At 43.2% G+C, this 18060-nt stretch overlaps 1 protein-coding gene across 1 annotated transcript; it reads right to left on the bottom strand.

Moving 5' to 3' along the window:
* Nucleotides 1-741: 741 nt before the first annotated feature.
* eogt (EGF domain-specific O-linked N-acetylglucosamine (GlcNAc) transferase) lies at nucleotides 742-17985 on the bottom strand. The gene is made up of 16 exons (XM_052526737.1): nucleotides 17901-17985; nucleotides 16409-16666; nucleotides 14342-14442; nucleotides 13931-14039; nucleotides 13733-13827; nucleotides 13375-13479; nucleotides 13115-13221; nucleotides 12880-12983; nucleotides 9770-9862; nucleotides 9536-9607; nucleotides 7051-7137; nucleotides 5505-5573; nucleotides 5138-5199; nucleotides 4716-4835; nucleotides 3710-3812; nucleotides 742-3296 (listed from the first exon to the last, which is right to left on the bottom strand). The coding sequence occupies exons 2-16, from the start codon at nucleotides 16601-16603 to the stop codon at nucleotides 3150-3152; spliced, it is 1569 nt and encodes a 522-aa protein (XP_052382697.1). The 5' UTR covers nucleotides 16604-16666; nucleotides 17901-17985; the 3' UTR covers nucleotides 742-3149.
* Nucleotides 17986-18060: the final 75 nt, after the last annotated feature.

Genomic DNA, 18060 nt, shown 5'->3' with positions numbered 1-18060 from the left:
CTGCTTTTGATCCCCTGCACAGAGGTGATTCTTTTCTTTAGGCTGGTCACTGGCTGTAACCTGAGCCAACCTAGAAATAGTGTTCATCCCAGACAGCACTGGTGTCTGTCAATAATGGGAAAGTTCAACCACAACAAGAGCAGCTCAGATAGAGATTTGTGGTGGCAGTGTTTTGTATGGGGTACAACAGTTCACAACTCTAGAACATGAGCTATTCGGCCTGATGCGTCTTCAGATTTAAGAGCTAGCATATCTATCATTCTATGATCAACTCAAAAAAAACCTGACCTAGATTTCAGAGGATTTCGACAGACTTATACAATAGAAGCACTCTCACACCAATCAATGCAGTTCCACACATCGTGCAATTCTCTCCTCTGTGATCCTGGAAAAAAAAGTAATCTAAATTGACTCATGTGTGGTGTTCTACTGCCATCTAGTGGTACACAGGTGTCATGGCAAATAGATGTCACCGACAGCGCAGCCGTGGTGGTTTTGAGGTCAGCCAGATTTATGGTGATGACAAATATATCTGAACAAGTGCCCTTTTGTGGGGAGCCATTCCTCCCAGCCCCCTGTAAACTAAAATAATGAAACCCTCAGCAAATAACTGTCTGAGATCAGCAATTCTGTTTGAAAAGTTCAGGAGATACTGTACACAGTTACTATCAAAATATTAATTTGAATAGTGATTAATAAAATCATTGCTGCTTAAATTGCCAAAAAAAAGAGAGATGTCAACACTTTTGAAAATGTTTATTTCAAAACATTTCCATGGCTTTGAAATATAACATGACTTACAAGACTTTCCAAAACATTTCCATGGCTTTGAAATATAACATGACTTACAAGACTTTCCAAAACATTGACCAAAAGGTCTGACTCCCTTTCACTTATAAATAAAACATCCAGCTTTAGATTGATTATATCACTTGTGTTTTCCCTTCCTGGACGTTTACTATATGTAGTGACGACAAAATAGTTGCAAAGACAATTCTGCGGGGTTGATAAAATGGGCACATTTACAACATGTTGAAAGTTCCTTCCCTGTCTGTCTATAACACACCACTTTAATCAGAAAATGCAGAAAATAAACCCATTGTTTTAGAAAGTAAACAAATGATCATTACGGCAACCACCAGTGGCAGCTTGTAATATAAATAGTCATTTGTTGTAAGGAGTGTATGTATAGCACATATACTGTTCTCGAACAAGGAAAATGGTGGCAGGTACTCTTAAGTTTGCCACGGCCATTTGATTTCTCTTTATTATCGCTACTGAGATGCACCTTGGGCTGTGTTAAAGACTCACTGCAGAAAAAAAAGAAATAATAAATAGCTGAAAAGTGATGCTGTAAACTTAAATTTAACCTTCATAATATACAAGAACTAGAATTAAAAATACTTTTAGATTTATAAGACGACTGTGTTTTAGTCGTGTGTTTGACTTCACCAAACTGTCCTCGTGCTGCAGGCTTACAGTTCATCATGGCTGGGTGGGGGCTGCAGGCTTACAGTTCATCATGGCTGGGTGGGGGCTGCAGGCTTACAGTTCATCATGGCTGGGTGGGGGCTGCAGGCTTACAGTTCATCATGGCTGGGTGGGGGCTGCAGGCTTACAGTTCATCATGGCTGGGTGGGGGCTGCAGGCTTACAGTTCATCATGGCTGGGTGGGGGCTGCAGGCTTACAGTTCATCATGGCTGGGTGGGGGCTGCAGGCTTATAGTTCATCATGGCTGGGTGGGGGCTGCAGGCTTACAGTTCATCATGGCTGGGTGGGGGCTGCAGGCTTACAGTTCATCATGGCTGGGTGGGGGCTGCAGGCTTACAGTTCATCATGGCTGGGTGGGGGCTGCAGGCTTACAGTTCATCATGGCTGGGTGGGGGCTGCAGGCTTACAGTTCATCATGGCTGGGTGGGGGCTGCAGGCTTACAGTTCATCATGGCTGGGTGGGGGCTGCAGGCTTACAGTTCATCATGGCTGGGTGGGGGCTGCAGGCTTATAGTTCATCATGGCTGGGTGGGGGCTGCCACTTGGGGTGATTGCAGGTTTACAGTTCATCATGGCTGGGTGGGGGCTGCAGGCTTACAGTTCATCATGGCTGGGTGGGGGCTGCAGGCTTATAGTTCATCATGGCTGGGTGGGGGCTGCAGGCTTACAGTTCATCATGGCTGGGTGGGGGCTGCAGGCTTACAGTTCATCATGGCTGGGTGGGGGCTGCAGGCTTACAGTTCATCATGGCTGGGTGGGGGCTGCAGGCTTTACAGTTCATCGTGGCTGGGTGGGGGCTGCCACTTGGGGTGATGCAGGCTTACAGTTCATCATGGCTGGGTGGCGGCTGCAGGCTTACAGTTCATCATGGCTGGGTGGGGGCTGCAGGCTTACAGTTCATCATGGCTGGGTGGGGGCTGCCACTTGGGGTGGTGCAGGCTTACAGTTCATCATGGCTGGGTGGGGGCTGCAGGCTTACAGTTCATCATGGCTGGGTGGGGGCTGCAGGCTTACAGTTCATCATGGCTGGGTGGGGGCTGCAGGCTTTACAGTTCATCGTGGCTGGGTGGGGGCTGCAGGCTTACAGTTCATCATGGCTGGGTGGGGGCTGCAGGCTTACAGTTCATCATGGCTGGGTGGGGGCTGCAGGCTTTACAGTTCATCGTGGCTGGGTGGGGGCTGCCACTTGGGGTGATGCAGGCTTACAGTTCATCATGGCTGGGTGGGGGCTGCAGGCTTACAGTTCATCATGGCTGGGTGGGGGCTGCAGGCTTACAGTTCATCATGGCTGGGTGGGGGCTGCCACTTGGGGTGGTGCAGGCTTACAGTTCATCATGGCTGGGTGGGGGCTGCAGGCTTACAGTTCATCATGGCTGGGTGGGGGCTGCCACTTGGGGTGATGCAGGCTTACAGTTCATCATGGCTGGGTGGGGGTTGCCACTTGGGGTGGTGCAGGCTTACAGTTCATCGTGGCTGGGTGGGGGCTGCCACTTGGGGTGGTGCAGGCTTACAGTTCATCGTGGCTGGGTGGGGGCTGCCACTTGGGGTGGTGCAGGCTTACAGTTCATCGTGGCTGGGTGGGGGCTGCCACTTGGGGTGGTGCAGGCTTACAGTTCATCGTGGCTGGGTGGGGGCTGCCACTTGGGGTGGTGCAGGCTTACAGTTCATCGTGGCTGGGTGGGGGCTGCCACTTGGGGTGGTGCAGGACGTAGTCTGCTGCTTCCAGCACCAGACGCATGAACTCCTCCACGTCAAAGGAGTAGTTGGTGAACTTAGGATGATCCCCCAGGGTGGGATGGTGACCCTGTGTGTGGTGAGTGGGAGGGGTGATGATGGAAAAGTGAGAGAAAGTCTTTATGAACACTGCACTCCAGGTCTGTGATTTGTGAGTGTGTGTGTGTGTGTGTGTGTGTGTGTGTGTGTGTGTGTGTGTGTGTGTGTGTGTGTGTGTGTGTGTGTGTGTGTGTGTGTGTGTGTGTGTGTGTGTGTGTGTGTGTGTGTGTGTGTGAGTGTGTGTGTGAGGCAGCGTGAGTGTGTGTGTGAGGCAGCGTGAGTGTGTGTGTGAGGCAGCGTGAGTGTGTGTACTAAAAACAAAATGACAGATGAGTGTGGTGATAAATGCTGAAGCTACAGGTGAGCATTAGTCAGGTGTCTCTGGGAATCTGGGGCGGTGAGTTAAGTGGAGGTGGTGGCAAGAGTGGTGTTGGAGTTTCCCACCTTATCTTCTGGGAGCACTTTGTCCCTTTTCTGCCAAGTCACATATCGAATCCCCCGTAGCCGAGCCAGATCTCGATAGCAGCTCTCATCCTGACAGTTATATCTGTGGAGAACAGATGGAGACACTTCATCTCCTGCTCTCTCTCTCCTCTCTCTGTGGCATCCGCCTCCTCGTCCTGCCTGATGAATGCCTGTTTAAATTAGGCCGTATTTCACCGCCATGCCTTGCGGCTAAGGGCTAACAGAGCACAGCATGCTGCCAGACCCACCCATCACACACAATACCATATCCAGCCCAGATATCACTTTGCCCTGTTATGCTTAAGCATAAATGCCTTAAGTAGTTTTTGGGGGTATCTGTATTTTACTATTCATATGTTTGACAACTTTTACATTTAATTCAATACATTACTAATGAAAATAATGTACTTTTTACTCCATACATTTTTCCTGACACCTAAAAGTACTTGTGAATGTTTAGCAGGACAGGAAAATGGTCCAATTCACGCACTTATCAAGAGAACATCCCTGGTCATCCCTACTGCTTCTGATCTGGCAGACTCACTAAACACAAATGCTTTGTTTATAAATTATGTCTCTGTGTTGGATTGTGCCCCTGGCTATTCGTAAATAAAAAATAATAAAACAATTGTGCTAATATAAGGAATTTGAAATTATTTATACTTTTACACTTAAGTATGTTTGCGTAATTACATTTACTTTTGACACTAGAGCATATTTCAAACCAAATACTTTTAGACAAGCAGTATTTTAGTGGGTGATGTTCACTTTGACTTGAGTCATTTTCTATTAAGGATCTTTACTTTTACTTCATTATGACGATTGGGTATTTTTTCCATCACTGCCTGTAGACCAGTACTGCCATCCACAGAGCATGGAAGGACAGACAGAGACAAGGATCCAGTGAGACAGACAGACCCAGAAACACAAAGACACAGTAAACCTGTTGTAGACCCACAGAGACAGACTGACAATTGTCACTCACAGCTCAAAGATGACGGCCCAATCAGGAAGGAAGAGCAGATGAGTAAGTCCTGCCCCGTGAATCCCGATGAAGATGTCAGAGTTGTGGGTAATGCTGAGCTGCTCCAGGAACGGAACGTCCCTACAGACAAGACCAGACCAGACCAGACAAGTAGTCACCCACCAAGCACATGCAGCACTCACATCAAAAGCTTATATTTAAATTGAACTTACTACTTAACCCAATACCCCGACAGACTTCAGTCCAACATACTATACTGTACATTCAATATTTACTCCACTCTAAAAGCGGTGTGTCAGACAATAAAATCCAGCTGTTACACAATTCCCTTTGTGCTGCTGCATTGTGTTCTCCAGCATTACTATATAATCCAACCTTACTTCCCCTAAACTACGTCTAAAGAACACAAACTGTTCACTCACTTGTATTTGTAATCCACCACTCTGACCTCAAGTAGAGGCACAGTCTTCAGGGCGTTTGTGAGCTGTATGAACACAGTGAGATGCATTCTCCAATCAATGAGAGCTCAAACAAACACAGAGACTGGCTGCATAAATCATAGGCATTTTACGCTGCCAGTTTATAGCAAATATAATTTTAAATGGCCAGTTAAGAGCTGGAGGAGGGAGGGAGGGAGGGAGGGTTGGAGGGAGGGAGGGAGGGAGGGAGGGAAGGGAAGGAGGGAGGGAGGGAGGGAGGGAGGGAGGGAGGGAGGGAGGGAGGGAGGGAGGGAGGGAGGGAGGGAGGGAGGAGCAGAGAGTTGGCAGTACTGCCTCAGCCTGGACTCACCTCCTGCTGGTTCAATATCTTACGGTAGTCTGTGCTGCGTGCCAACAACGTCACCCGAATCCTCCCCTCCTGAAACCAAGAACATAGGGCTGGTGAGATGATACTTACTGTGTGGCACAGTTGTTAAAGTGGAACATGGCCCCTGCAACGCCAGCATTGTGGGTTCAATTCATGGGGCCACCCATAAGTAAGTGTGTGCATGCATGACTTTGAGATCCTTTGTATAAAAGCATCTGGTAAATGGCATATCTTATTATTATAAATATGACATGTATATTTTATATGGTCCAGGAAGAGCAATTGCAACATCTGTAAATATTATGCTGATCTCATAATCTGACATATTAAGCCCATCCATAGCTTTTCAAGGACCTTCATTTAGACTTTATGTACTTGTAGAAAACTGCCACAACAAATAAGGTAAGGGGAAATGGGAGTTTTCTACAGAACGTTAAAAAAAAGTATTGATAATTTATTTTTTACAAATATTATGTTCACGATAGAGCTACAGCCGAGCGGGCTGAGCTAACAAGGTTGAGAGCAAGCTTGTTATACAGCATTACCATCTCCTAGTGGCTGTTGAGGTGAAAATAGCCTGAGGAAGACAACTCCTGATGCTAAAAACAGAGAAACTGTGAAAGTGATCAGCCACAAACCACAAAGACTGCCAGGAGAACCCCAGAGGGAGTACACCAACACCGCATAGTGCTAAATACATGCCTTCACCAAACTATAAAACATATTAGATGGAGGAGATTAATATGTGAAGTGAAGCCTGTATCGGGGAGTTACAGACCAGTGAAGCCTGTATCGGGGAGTTACAGACCAGTGAAGCCTGTATCGGGGAGTTACAGACCAGTGAAGCCTGTATCGGGGAGTTACAGACCAGTGAAGCCTGTATCGGGGAGTTACAGACCAGTGAAGCCTGTATCGGGGAGTTACAGACCAGTGAAGCCTGTATCGGGGAGTTACAGACCAGTGAAGCCTGTGTCGGGGAGTTACAGACCAATGAAGCCTGTATCGGGGAGTTACAGACCAGTGAAACCTGTATCGGGGAGTTACAGACCAGTGAGGAAAAGGTGTGTGTGCGCCAACAAAGTGACCCGTGCTATGTGTGTGTGTGTGTGTGTGTGTGTATGTAGTCGTATGTGGGTGTGTGTGTGTTTCAGTGTGTGTGTGTGTGTGTGTGTGTGTAGTCGTATGTGGGTGTGCTTGTGTGTGTTTCAGTGTGTGTCTGCATAGTCGTATGTGGGTGTGTGTGTGTGTGTTTCAGTGTGTGTCTGCGTAGTCGTATGTGGGTGTGTGTCTTTCAGTGTGTGTCTGCGATGTCGTATGTGGGTGTGTGTGTGTGTTTCAGTGTGTGTGTGTGTAGTCGTATGTGGGTGTGTGTTTCAGTGTGTGTCTGCGTAGTCGTATGTGGGTGTGTGTGTGTGTGTTTCAGTGTGTGTCTGCATAGTCGTATGTGGGTGTGTGTATGTGTGTGTGTGTTTCAGTGTGTGTCTGCGTAGTCGTATGTGGGTGTTTGTGTGTGGTCAGTATTCCTTACCATGGGTCCAACCTGTGGAACGCTGAGTCGATATAGAACATGCTGGGAGAAGGCCCTGAACATCCCTTCACTGTAGCAGTCAGATATCTGCCATTAACATGCCAAGAAGAAAACATCCGATCCATTTGTACGTGTCCCTCACACGCACATACACACACACACACATGCACAGAGAGAACACACACACAGTGAAATGTGTAATTTGATAGATATCTGCCAAATCCAAACATAATACCATACACATGAAAAGACACATTTAAAATTCATGCAGAGTGCAGATATGTCATTCACTCCTACAGGCCAGAGTACAGGTCTGTTATTCACTCCTACAGGCCAGAGCACAGATATGTTATTCACTCCTACAGGCCAGAGCACAGATATGTTATTCACTCCTACAGGCCAGAGCACAGATCTGTAATTCACTCCTACAGGCCAGAGCACAGATCTGTTATTCACTCCTACAGGCCAGAGCATAGGTATGTTATTCACTCCTACAGGCCAGAGCACAGATCTGTTATTCACTCCTACATGCCAGAGCACATCAGTCATACATTTAAACACCGGAATTTAAACATGATCAATATTTCACACCTCAAGGCTGCCCCCTAAACCTACAGTACCAGTCAAAGGTTTGGACACACTTATTCATTCAAGGGTTTTTCTTAATTTGTACTATTTTCTACATTGTAGAATAATTGTGAAGACATCAAAACTATGAAATAACACATCTGGAATCATGTAGTAACCAAAATAGTGTTAAATTCTTCAAAGTAGCCACCCTTTGCCTTGATGACAGCTTGCACACTCGGGGCATTCTCTCAACCAGCTTCACCTGGAATGCTTTTCCATCAGATTTGAAGGAGTTCCCACATATGCTGAGCACATGTTGGCTGCTTATCTTTCACTCTGAGGTCGAACTCATCCCAAACCATCTCAATTGGGTTGAGGTCTGTGATTGTGGAGGTCATATGCAGCACTCCATCACTCTCCTTCATGCTCAAATAGCCCTTAAACAGCCTGGAGTTGTGTTGGGTCATTGTCCGTTTGAGAAATAAATTATAGTTCCACTAAACCCAAACTAGATGGGATTGCATATCGCTGCAGAATGCTGTGGCATCCATGCTGGTTAAGTGTGCCGTGAATTCTAAATAAATCAAAGACAATGTCACCAGCAAAGCATCCCCACACCATCACACCTCATCCTCCATGCTTCACGGTGGGAGCCACACATGCAGAGATCATCCATTCACCTACTCTGCGTCTCACAAAGACATGGCAGTTGGAACCAAAAATCTCCAATTTGGACAAAAAGACATGTCCATTGATCGTGTTTCTTGGCCCAAGCAAGTCCCTTCTTATTACTGACCTTTAGTAGTGGTTTCCTTTACAGTAATTTGACCAAGAAGGCCTGATTCACGCAGTCTCCTCTGAACAATTTATGTTGAGATGTGTCTGTTACTTGAACTCTGTGAAGCATTTATTTAGACTGCAATTTCTGAAGCTGGTAACTTTAATGAACGTATCCTCTGCAGCAGAGGTAACTCTGGGTCTTCCTTTCCTGTGGCGGTCCTCATGAGAGCCAGTTTCATCACAGCGCTTGATGGTTTTTGCGACTGCACTTGAAGAAACTTTCAACATGTTTTTTAAATGTTCCAAATTGACTGACCTTCATGTCTTAAAGTGATGATGGACTGTTGTTTTTCTTTGCTATTTGAGCTGTTTTTTTTAACATAATATAGACTTGGTCTTTGACCAAATAGGGCCGTCTTCTGTATACCACCCCTACCTTGTCACAACACAACTGATTGGCTCAAACGCATTAAGGGAAAAAAATCCACAAATTAACTTTTAACAAGGCACGCCTGTTAATTGAAATGCATACCAGGTGACTACCCCATTAAGCTGGTTGAGAGAATACCAAAAGTATGCAAAGCTGTCATCAAGGCAACGGGTGGCTACTTTGAAGAAACTCAAATATAAAATATATTTTGATTTGTTTAACACATTTTTGGTTACTACATGATTCCATATGTGTTATTTCATAGTTTGTATGTCTTCACTATTATTCTACAATGTAGAAAATAGTAAAAATAAAGAAAAACCCTGGAATGAGTAGGTGTGTTCAAACTTTTGACTGGTACTGTACGTATTTACATGTTACCATGTGTACACAAATCTCCTTGAAATTATCATTTAAATTACATAAGAGCTGGACACGATGAATACAAAACATAAATATTTGACCTAAATTGCATGTTATTACCAAACTGGATATCAGAAGATGCAGGAAAACGGAATGAGGAGGCGAGAAGCATGAACAAAAAAAAGCGTGGACATAAAGTCTGCGTGATAAAAATAGGCAAACGCATGGAGTCAGAAAGGCAGGGACATCCCAAGAAGTTCAAAGGGATTCAGATTTCCTCAAAGGCGGCGCAATTATATCTCTATATTTTTACTACATAGGAGATACAGACAGAATACGTACCAAAGGTGTGTTATAGAACAGCCCATATCTCATCCTGGGGAGCAGGGAGAACACGGAATCTTTGAAGCACACCTGTTTCAAGGTAATGGACACGTTAAACAACCATGTACGACCACACTCGAATGCGCACGCACGCACGCACGCACGCACGCACGCACGCACGCACACACACACACACACACACACACACGCACGCACGCACGCACGCACACACACGAGCTTTGATTATTTTACCCTTTTAGTGTCAAATGTTTTCAGATGGATGATGTCATAGTCAGAGAAAGCCTTCCATGTCTCACTGAACAGATCCCCATATCCACTAAAACTCTGAAAAGGAAGAAACATACATAAGAAAGCCGACTTCGAAATTCAGTTGCTTCATCAAACTGGCTAAACTCAATTCCAGATTACATGGAGACTATTAGGAAACAGTGGTTGGTATTATGGTGTATGTTTCATTAGAACCTTTCCTAGCAGTCAGTCACCAGTTTACCTTACAACTTGTGTTGTTTGTCAGATGAAAGGCCCTTCCTTTCCTTCTCGCTGTCATTTTCCCTCCCTCTATTTCTTTACCCTCAACCTTCACTTCCACAGCCAGAGGGGGGAACAATGGACAGGATAAGGTTTCCCATAAATCATTCTGTTTTTCACCTACTACTTCCTGTTGACCCCCTCCGCACGCAAGTAGTCACATGTAAAACACAGCACCGCCATACACAACCCTCTGGTCAACAACCATACTAACACTTCTTTACACAACCCTCTGGTCAACAACCATACTAACACTTCTTTACACAACCCTCTGGTCAACAACCATATTAACACTTCTTTACACAACCCTCTGGTCAACAACCATACTAACACTTCTTTACACAACCCTCTGGTCAACAACCATACTAACACTTCTTTACACAACCCTCTGGTCAACAACCATACTAACACTTCTTTACACAACCCTCTGGTCAACAACCATATTAACACTTCTTTACACAACCCTCTGGGTCAACAACCATATTAACACTTCTTTACACAACCCTCTGGTCAACAACCATACTAACACTTCTTTACACAACCCTCTGGTCAAAAACCATATTAACACTTCTTTACACAACCCTCTGGTCAACAACCATATTAACACTTCACAACCCTCTGGTCAACAACCATACTAACACTTCTTTACACAACCCTCTGGTCAACAACCATATTAACACTTCTTTACACAACCCTCTGGTCAACAACCATACTAACACTTCTTTACACAACCCTCTGGTCAACAACCATATTAACACTTCTTTACACAACCCTCTGGTCAACAACCATACTAACACGTCTTTACACAACCCTCTGGTCAACAACCATACTAACACTTCTTTACACAACCCTCTGGTCAACAACCATACTAACACTTCTTTACACAACCCTCTGGTCAACAACCATATTAACACTTCTTTACACAACCCTCTGGTCAACAACCATACTAACACTTCTTTACACAACCCTCTGGTCAACAACCATATTAACACTTCTTTACACAACCCTCTGGTCAACAACCATACTAACACTTCTTTACACAACCCTCTGGTCAACAACCATATTAACACTTCTTTACACAACCCTCTGGTCAACAACCATACTAACACTTCTTTACACAACCCTCTGGTCAACAACCATATTAACACTTCTTTACACAACCCTCTGGTCAACAACCATACTAACACTTCTTTACACAACCCTCTGGTCAACAACCATAACACTTCTTTACACAACCCTCTGGTCAACAACCATAACACTTCTTTACACAACCCTCTGGTCAACAACCATACTAACACTTCTTTACACAACCCTCTGGTCAACAACCATATTAACACACAACCCTCTGGTCAACAACCATATAACACTTCTTTACACAACCCTCTGGTCAACAACCATATTAACACTAACACTCTGGTCAACAACCATATTAACACAACAACCCTCTGGTCAACAACCATATTAACACTTCTTTACACAACCCTCTGGTCAACAACCATATTAACACTTCTTTACACAACCCTCTGGTCAACAACCATATTAACACTTCTTTACACAACCCTCTGGTCAACAACCATATTAACACTTCTTTACACAACCCTCTGGTCAACAACCATACTAACACTTCTTTACACAACCCTCTGGTCAACAACCATATTAACACTTCTTTACACAACCCTCTGGTCAACAACCATATTGACACTTCTTTAACAACCCTCTTTAAACAACCCTCTGGTCAACAACCATATTAACACTTCTTTACACAACCCTCTGGTCAACAACCATATTAACACTTCTTTACACAACCCTCTGGTCAACAACCATATTAACACTTCTTTACACAACCCTCTGGTCACCAACCATATTAACACTTCTTTACACAACCCTCTGGTCAACAACCATACTAACACTTCTTTACACAACCCTCTGGTCAACAACCAAACTAACACTTCTTTACACAACCCTCTGGTCAACAACCATACTTACACTTCTTTACAGAATCATCTGGTCAACAACCATATTAACACTTCTTTACACAACCCTCTGGTCAACAACCATACTAACACTTCTTTACACAACCCTCTGGTCACCAACCATACTAACACTTCTTTACACAACCCTCTGGTCAACAACCATACTAACACTTCTTTACACAACCCTCTGGTCAACAACTATATTAACACTTCTTTACACAACCCTCTGGTCAACAACCATACTAACACTTCTTTACACAACCCTCTGGTCAACAACCATACTAACACTTCTTTACCCAACCCTCTGGTCAACAACCATACTAACACTTCTTTACACAACCCTCTGGTCAAAAACCATACTAACACTTCTTTACCCAACCCTCTGGTCAACAACTATATTCGCACTTCTTTACACAACCCTCTGGTCAACAACCATACTAACACTTCTTTACAGAATCCTCTGGTCAACAACCATATTAACACTTCTTTACACAACCCTCTGGTCAACAACCATATTAACACTTCTTTACACAACCCTCTGGTCAACAACCATACTAACACTCTTTTACACAACCCTCTGGTCAACAACTATATTAACACTTCTTTACACAACCCTCTGGTCAGCAACCATATTAACACTTCTTTACACAACCCTCTGGTCAACAACCATACTTCTTTCTGTACAGTACATACAGCTTTGAACAAAACAACAGCTTGCAACATGGTGGAATCTCCAACTAGCCTATGGAGGGCCCAGCGGAGTCCTCAACAGATTTCTTGCACCTATCCAGTCCTCTCAGATCAGTGAAATGGATACGGGCTGCAGAATGTTGTTCCTACCGTATCCCACATGAGGATATTGATGTTTCTGCTGAAGGAGTTGTTGATGTGCTGGGAAATGTACAGGTTGACAAAGTCACAGAAATGATGGTACATGTTCACCCCTGTGAAAAAGGCACATTCAGGTTTGTCCATCACATCTCAGTACATATGTTACTGTGTCACTAGTTCTACACTGTGCATGAACAGAATAAGTTATTTGACATTGTACTAAAGGCATGAAGACTGTTCCCACCTGCGTCAAGCTTCATGAATACAGTAGGTTTCTCAATGATGATGTCACAATGCTCTTCATCTGTGGGGTTGAAGTCCAGCTCTGTGTATGCCTGCAGTTCAGCATACCTTGGGAAGGAAAAATAGTGTGTTTCATGTATGTGTCATTCATCAATCAATCAAATACTTTTGTTACGAAGTGAAATGTATTTAGAAAGAAGAAACCTTGATATGAATCGGACAGTTCAGGGAGGGGCATAAGGATTCTCTGTGTTGTCTCACCAGGACTGCAGAGGGCTCTTGTGCTCTCCTTCTGCGGCCAGCGCTCGGCTGTTCAGACTGCAACGCCCCCCAATCTCCCCCTCTTGGAGAAAGTCCTCCTTATACCTGCAGAGAAAACACAGGTGTGTCCCACACTTCTTTAATTTGATAATAATTTATTTCATTAGTCTAAGAAAAGTGTCTGCCATATTGCCTGTCCTGTATTTTAGTTCGATGAAGATGAAGGGACAAGCAAATGGAAGAAACAGACCCAAAATAAACTACGGCTAGGGAATTCTTCCCCTGACATGGTCCACAAAGGAAAACAAGGAAACCAGATGGGTCGCTAGACAGGAAGTGTCAACCAAGGTGCACTGACCTCTCATGACCCCTGCGAGGGTTCCTCAGGTCCAGGTACAGATTGGTCGCCCTGCAGAAGCGAGTGTGGCTGGAGCATTTCAGAGATGAATCTCCCTAGAAATAAAATGTAAGCATTTAGCAAATGCCTTTTCTGTTTATCCCCGTGGATCCCCGAGTCCTCTGTGTGCAGCTGCACCGAGGGATGGCAGGGTCTTACAGGATTGGTGGCCTTGCAGAGGGTCTTCATCTCACTGAGGCGCTCCATGACATAACCAAAGTCTGCCTGTTTCCAGAACAGCTCCTGGGCTGCCTCCACTGAGCTCGCCCTAGGGAGGACAAAGAGCTCTGTTAGGCCAAACCAGCTGCAGAAATACATTATGCACATCCACATGTATGACAGGAGCTTGGCACAATATGCTAATGAATATATAATATAATAATAATATATGCCATTTAGCTGACGCTTTTATCCAAAGCGACTTACAGTCATGTGTGCATACATTCTACGTATGGGTGGTCCCGGTAATCGAACCCACTACCCTGGCGTTGCAAGCGCCATGCTCTACCAACTGAGCCACAGAAGGACCACTGAACAAAAGGAAATGCAGAGAGGGGGATTGTGTTGTACCATCCAGAGTCGATCTTGGTGCAGACAGGATAGCCAAAGCGGTTCTCTGGGGCACAGTTCTTCTCATACCCCCAGCAGGACGACACATCCGGCAGAGCATCCTGTCGTAAAACATTAAGGGAGGGGGAGAGACGCACTAAAGATGTGCTAACACACACTTGCATAGACCATGAAAGTCCACACTAAACAACTACTTGTACACATGATACACATAAATGATACACATAAAAATATGTGTGTGGTCACTGTCCAAAGCTTTAAATTTGCAATAATCGTAAACTTAAGTTCTTAACATTTTTGTCACTCTCTGTCCACAAGACTGGCTGCTTTGAAAATAGATTCACCTTGACAAAAATTCAACTCAGTTCAAGAATTTAAAAGAGCTAATCCCACTCCACAGTTTGAATGACGACACCCAACATGGTACGATACCCAACATAATAACACAGTGATAATAACACAGTGATAACAACACAATAACACAGTGATAACACAATAACAGTGATAATAACAGTGATAATAACACAGTGATAATAACACAATAACACAGTGATAACAACACAATAACACAGTGATAATAACACAATAACACAGTGATAACAACACAGTGATAATAACACAGTGATAATAACACAGTGATAACAACACAATAACACAGTGATAACAACACAATAACACAGTGATAACAACACAATAACACAGTGATAATAACACAGTGATAACACAATAACAGTGATAATAACAGTGATAATAACACAGTGATAATAACAGTGATAATAACACAATAACACAGTGATAACAACACAATAACACAGTGATAATAACACAATAACACAGTGATAACAACACAATAACACAGTGATAATAACACAATAACACAGTGATGACAACACAATAACAGTGATAATAACACAGTGATAATAACACAATAACACAGTGATAACAACACAATAACACAGTGATAATAACACAATAACACAGTGATAACAACACAATAACACAGTGATAATAACACAATAACAAAGTGATGACAACACAATAACACAGTGATGACAACACAATAACACAGTGATGACAACACAATAACACAGTGATGACAACACAATAACACAGTGATGACAACACAATAACACAGTGATAACAACACAATGATAATAACACAATAACACAGTGATAACACAATAGCAGTGATAACACAATAACAGTGATAATAACAGTGATAATAACACAGTGATAATAACACAATAACACAGTGATAACAACACAGTGATAATAACACAGTGACAATAACACAGTGATAACAACACAATAACACAGTGATAATAACACAATAACACAGTGATAACACAATAACAGTGATAACACAATAACAATGATAATAACAGTGATAATAACACAGTGATAATAACACAATAACACAGTGATAACAACACAGTGATAATAACACAGTGACAATAACACAGTGATAACACAATAACACAGTGATAACAACACAATAACACAGTGATAATAACACAGTGACAATAACACAGTGATAACACAATAACAGTGATAATAACACAGTGATAACAACACAATAACACAGTGATAACAGAATAACACAGTGATAATAACACAGTGATAACAACACAATAACACAGTGATAACAGAATAACACAGTGATAACACAATAACAGTGATAATAACACAATAACACAGTGATAATAACACAATAACACAGTGATAATAACACAATAACACAGTGATAATAACACAGTGATAACAACACAATAACACAGTGATAACAGAATAACACCGTGATAACACAATAACAGTGATAACACAATAACACAGTGATAATAACACAATAACACAGTGATAATAACAGAAATAATAACAGTGATAATAACACAATAACACAGTGATAATAACACAATGATAATAACACAGTGATAATAACACAATAACACAGTGATAATAACACAGTGATAATAATAACACAATAACAGTGATAATAACACAATAACAGTGATAATAAAACAGTAGCTCACCCTGTACTATTAAAAACAATGAAAGTGCAGTTCTTACTTTAAAAGGGCAGAGCGGGTCCTCTCGACAAAGCCTGGCCACTCTCTTGTTAGTGTGGAGGAAGTAGGGGATATGGTGCTGTGGCAGCGCGAGGCTGCTGTAGTGGAGTGGTGGTTTGTGGCTGGTGTTCTCAGCCTCCTCGGCAGCTACCACAGTGTAAGTACAGACCATGACCAGTGCTACCAACAGCAGCATAGTCAGTCCCACAGAAACACATGGGAGAGTCGCCTTGGCTTACCTCACAGCACAACCCAAACTCTGTGGAAAGAGAGGGAAAAAAAGAGAGACAGAAGGAGATGGGGAAAGAAAGTGCAATAGAGGCAGATACACTGTAATCTAGGATAGAGACATATACTGCAGTTTACAAGCGTGTGGGTATAGACCATAGTGTTGGAACCTGCCGAGGCGGATCTGAACTCCATATAGGAGAGGTCCTAGTGAAGGAAACATTAGTGACCCTTTTCCTACCATTGTTTGAGAAAACAAGTGCGGGACCTGTATGACATGTGACCCATGAGAACACAGCTACCAAAAAAGGTCAGACGAGAAGAATATCCACATAACATCATCATATTACATTCCCATGCTTCTGTGCTTGTCCTGGGGGGATTTAAAAAAAAATAATGGTGGAAAATGTGTTTGTTGATGCATATGCTGACACAACCAGACTGCTGAGCAAAGCAAAACGTTAAATACAGTATACCGTTGCCTAGTCTGCTTTATACACCCGCTGAGAGACTTTTTATTTTATTGGTGGAACAATGAGCCAAATGTCTGAGATGCTTTTGAGTCCGTGGGAAAATGCCATAAGGCTTCAAAACATAAAGATGCTCATGTTGTTAGTGGGCTATATGTAAGTTCAGAGTCTTGAATAATAACACCAACAAGCTATATGTGGGATAACATAACTACGACATCCGTTTCTGTTGTAAAATGTTGCTCCTTGAAGCTATTAAGTTAGCCGTCTAGACTTCTCTTAGGGAGTGTCGCTGGCGGTCTATTGTACCTAAGTAATACATTGCGCATCCAGAACACAATCGTTTTGTTGAATGCTACAATGTAAACCACATCATAAACTATACGGCGCAGTGACACATTGTATCCGATTTTAACTAGTTATCCAGCTACAATATAATTATCTGTAGCTTACAGGAAGGGAACGACTAACTCCGCTCGTTAACAAGTTGCACCGATATTATTAATACACTCACTTTGCAAAACGCCCCTAAAATGTCTGGACTAGAATATTTATTTGCATTGCTGGACAAGGACAAATCATCATCACTGTGCTCCCGCTACGCAGACATCGACAGCTTGCAACATTCTTGGTGGCACCGCTTTTGCTGGTACACCGTACAATTGACTGCAATCCGAGTAAAAAGGGTGACAGCGAAAGTATAGAACCAGCAAACTTCGGAAAACTACTTATCGGAAATAGAAACATTATGTGGTCGATGGGTAGATTAAACTACACATGAAACCTGGCGCTTACCTTCTGCAAACAAAAATGTATGCTCCGGGTCGCCATAACACCGGAAACCTTACACCGGCATGCAGTATATTATTAGTCACAAGGTGGAGTTGTAGGATGTAGTTCAGACTTGCAGAAGTGCAACTGTTTTTGCCTAACAATTCTGCAACAATACATTTTA

The sequence above is a fragment of the Oncorhynchus keta genome, chromosome 10 (genome assembly GCF_023373465.1).
Source record: "Oncorhynchus keta strain PuntledgeMale-10-30-2019 chromosome 10, Oket_V2, whole genome shotgun sequence".
NCBI lineage: Eukaryota > Metazoa > Chordata > Actinopteri > Salmoniformes > Salmonidae > Oncorhynchus > Oncorhynchus keta.
This window is presented reverse-complemented; position numbering and strand designations above follow the sequence as displayed.

Coding starts and splice junctions, on each gene's coding strand:
- eogt (XM_052526737.1), bottom strand. CDS start 16,603: ATGCTGCTGTTGGTAGCACTGGTCATGGTCTGTACTTACACTGTGGTA. Junction 14,443..16,408: donor ACCCGCTCTGCCCTTTTAAA/GTAAGAACTGCA, acceptor GTTTTACGACAG/GATGCTCTGCCGGATGTGTC. Junction 4,836..5,137: donor GTGGTGGATTACAAATACAA/GTGAGTGAACAG, acceptor TCTTGTCTGTAG/GGACGTTCCGTTCCTGGAGC.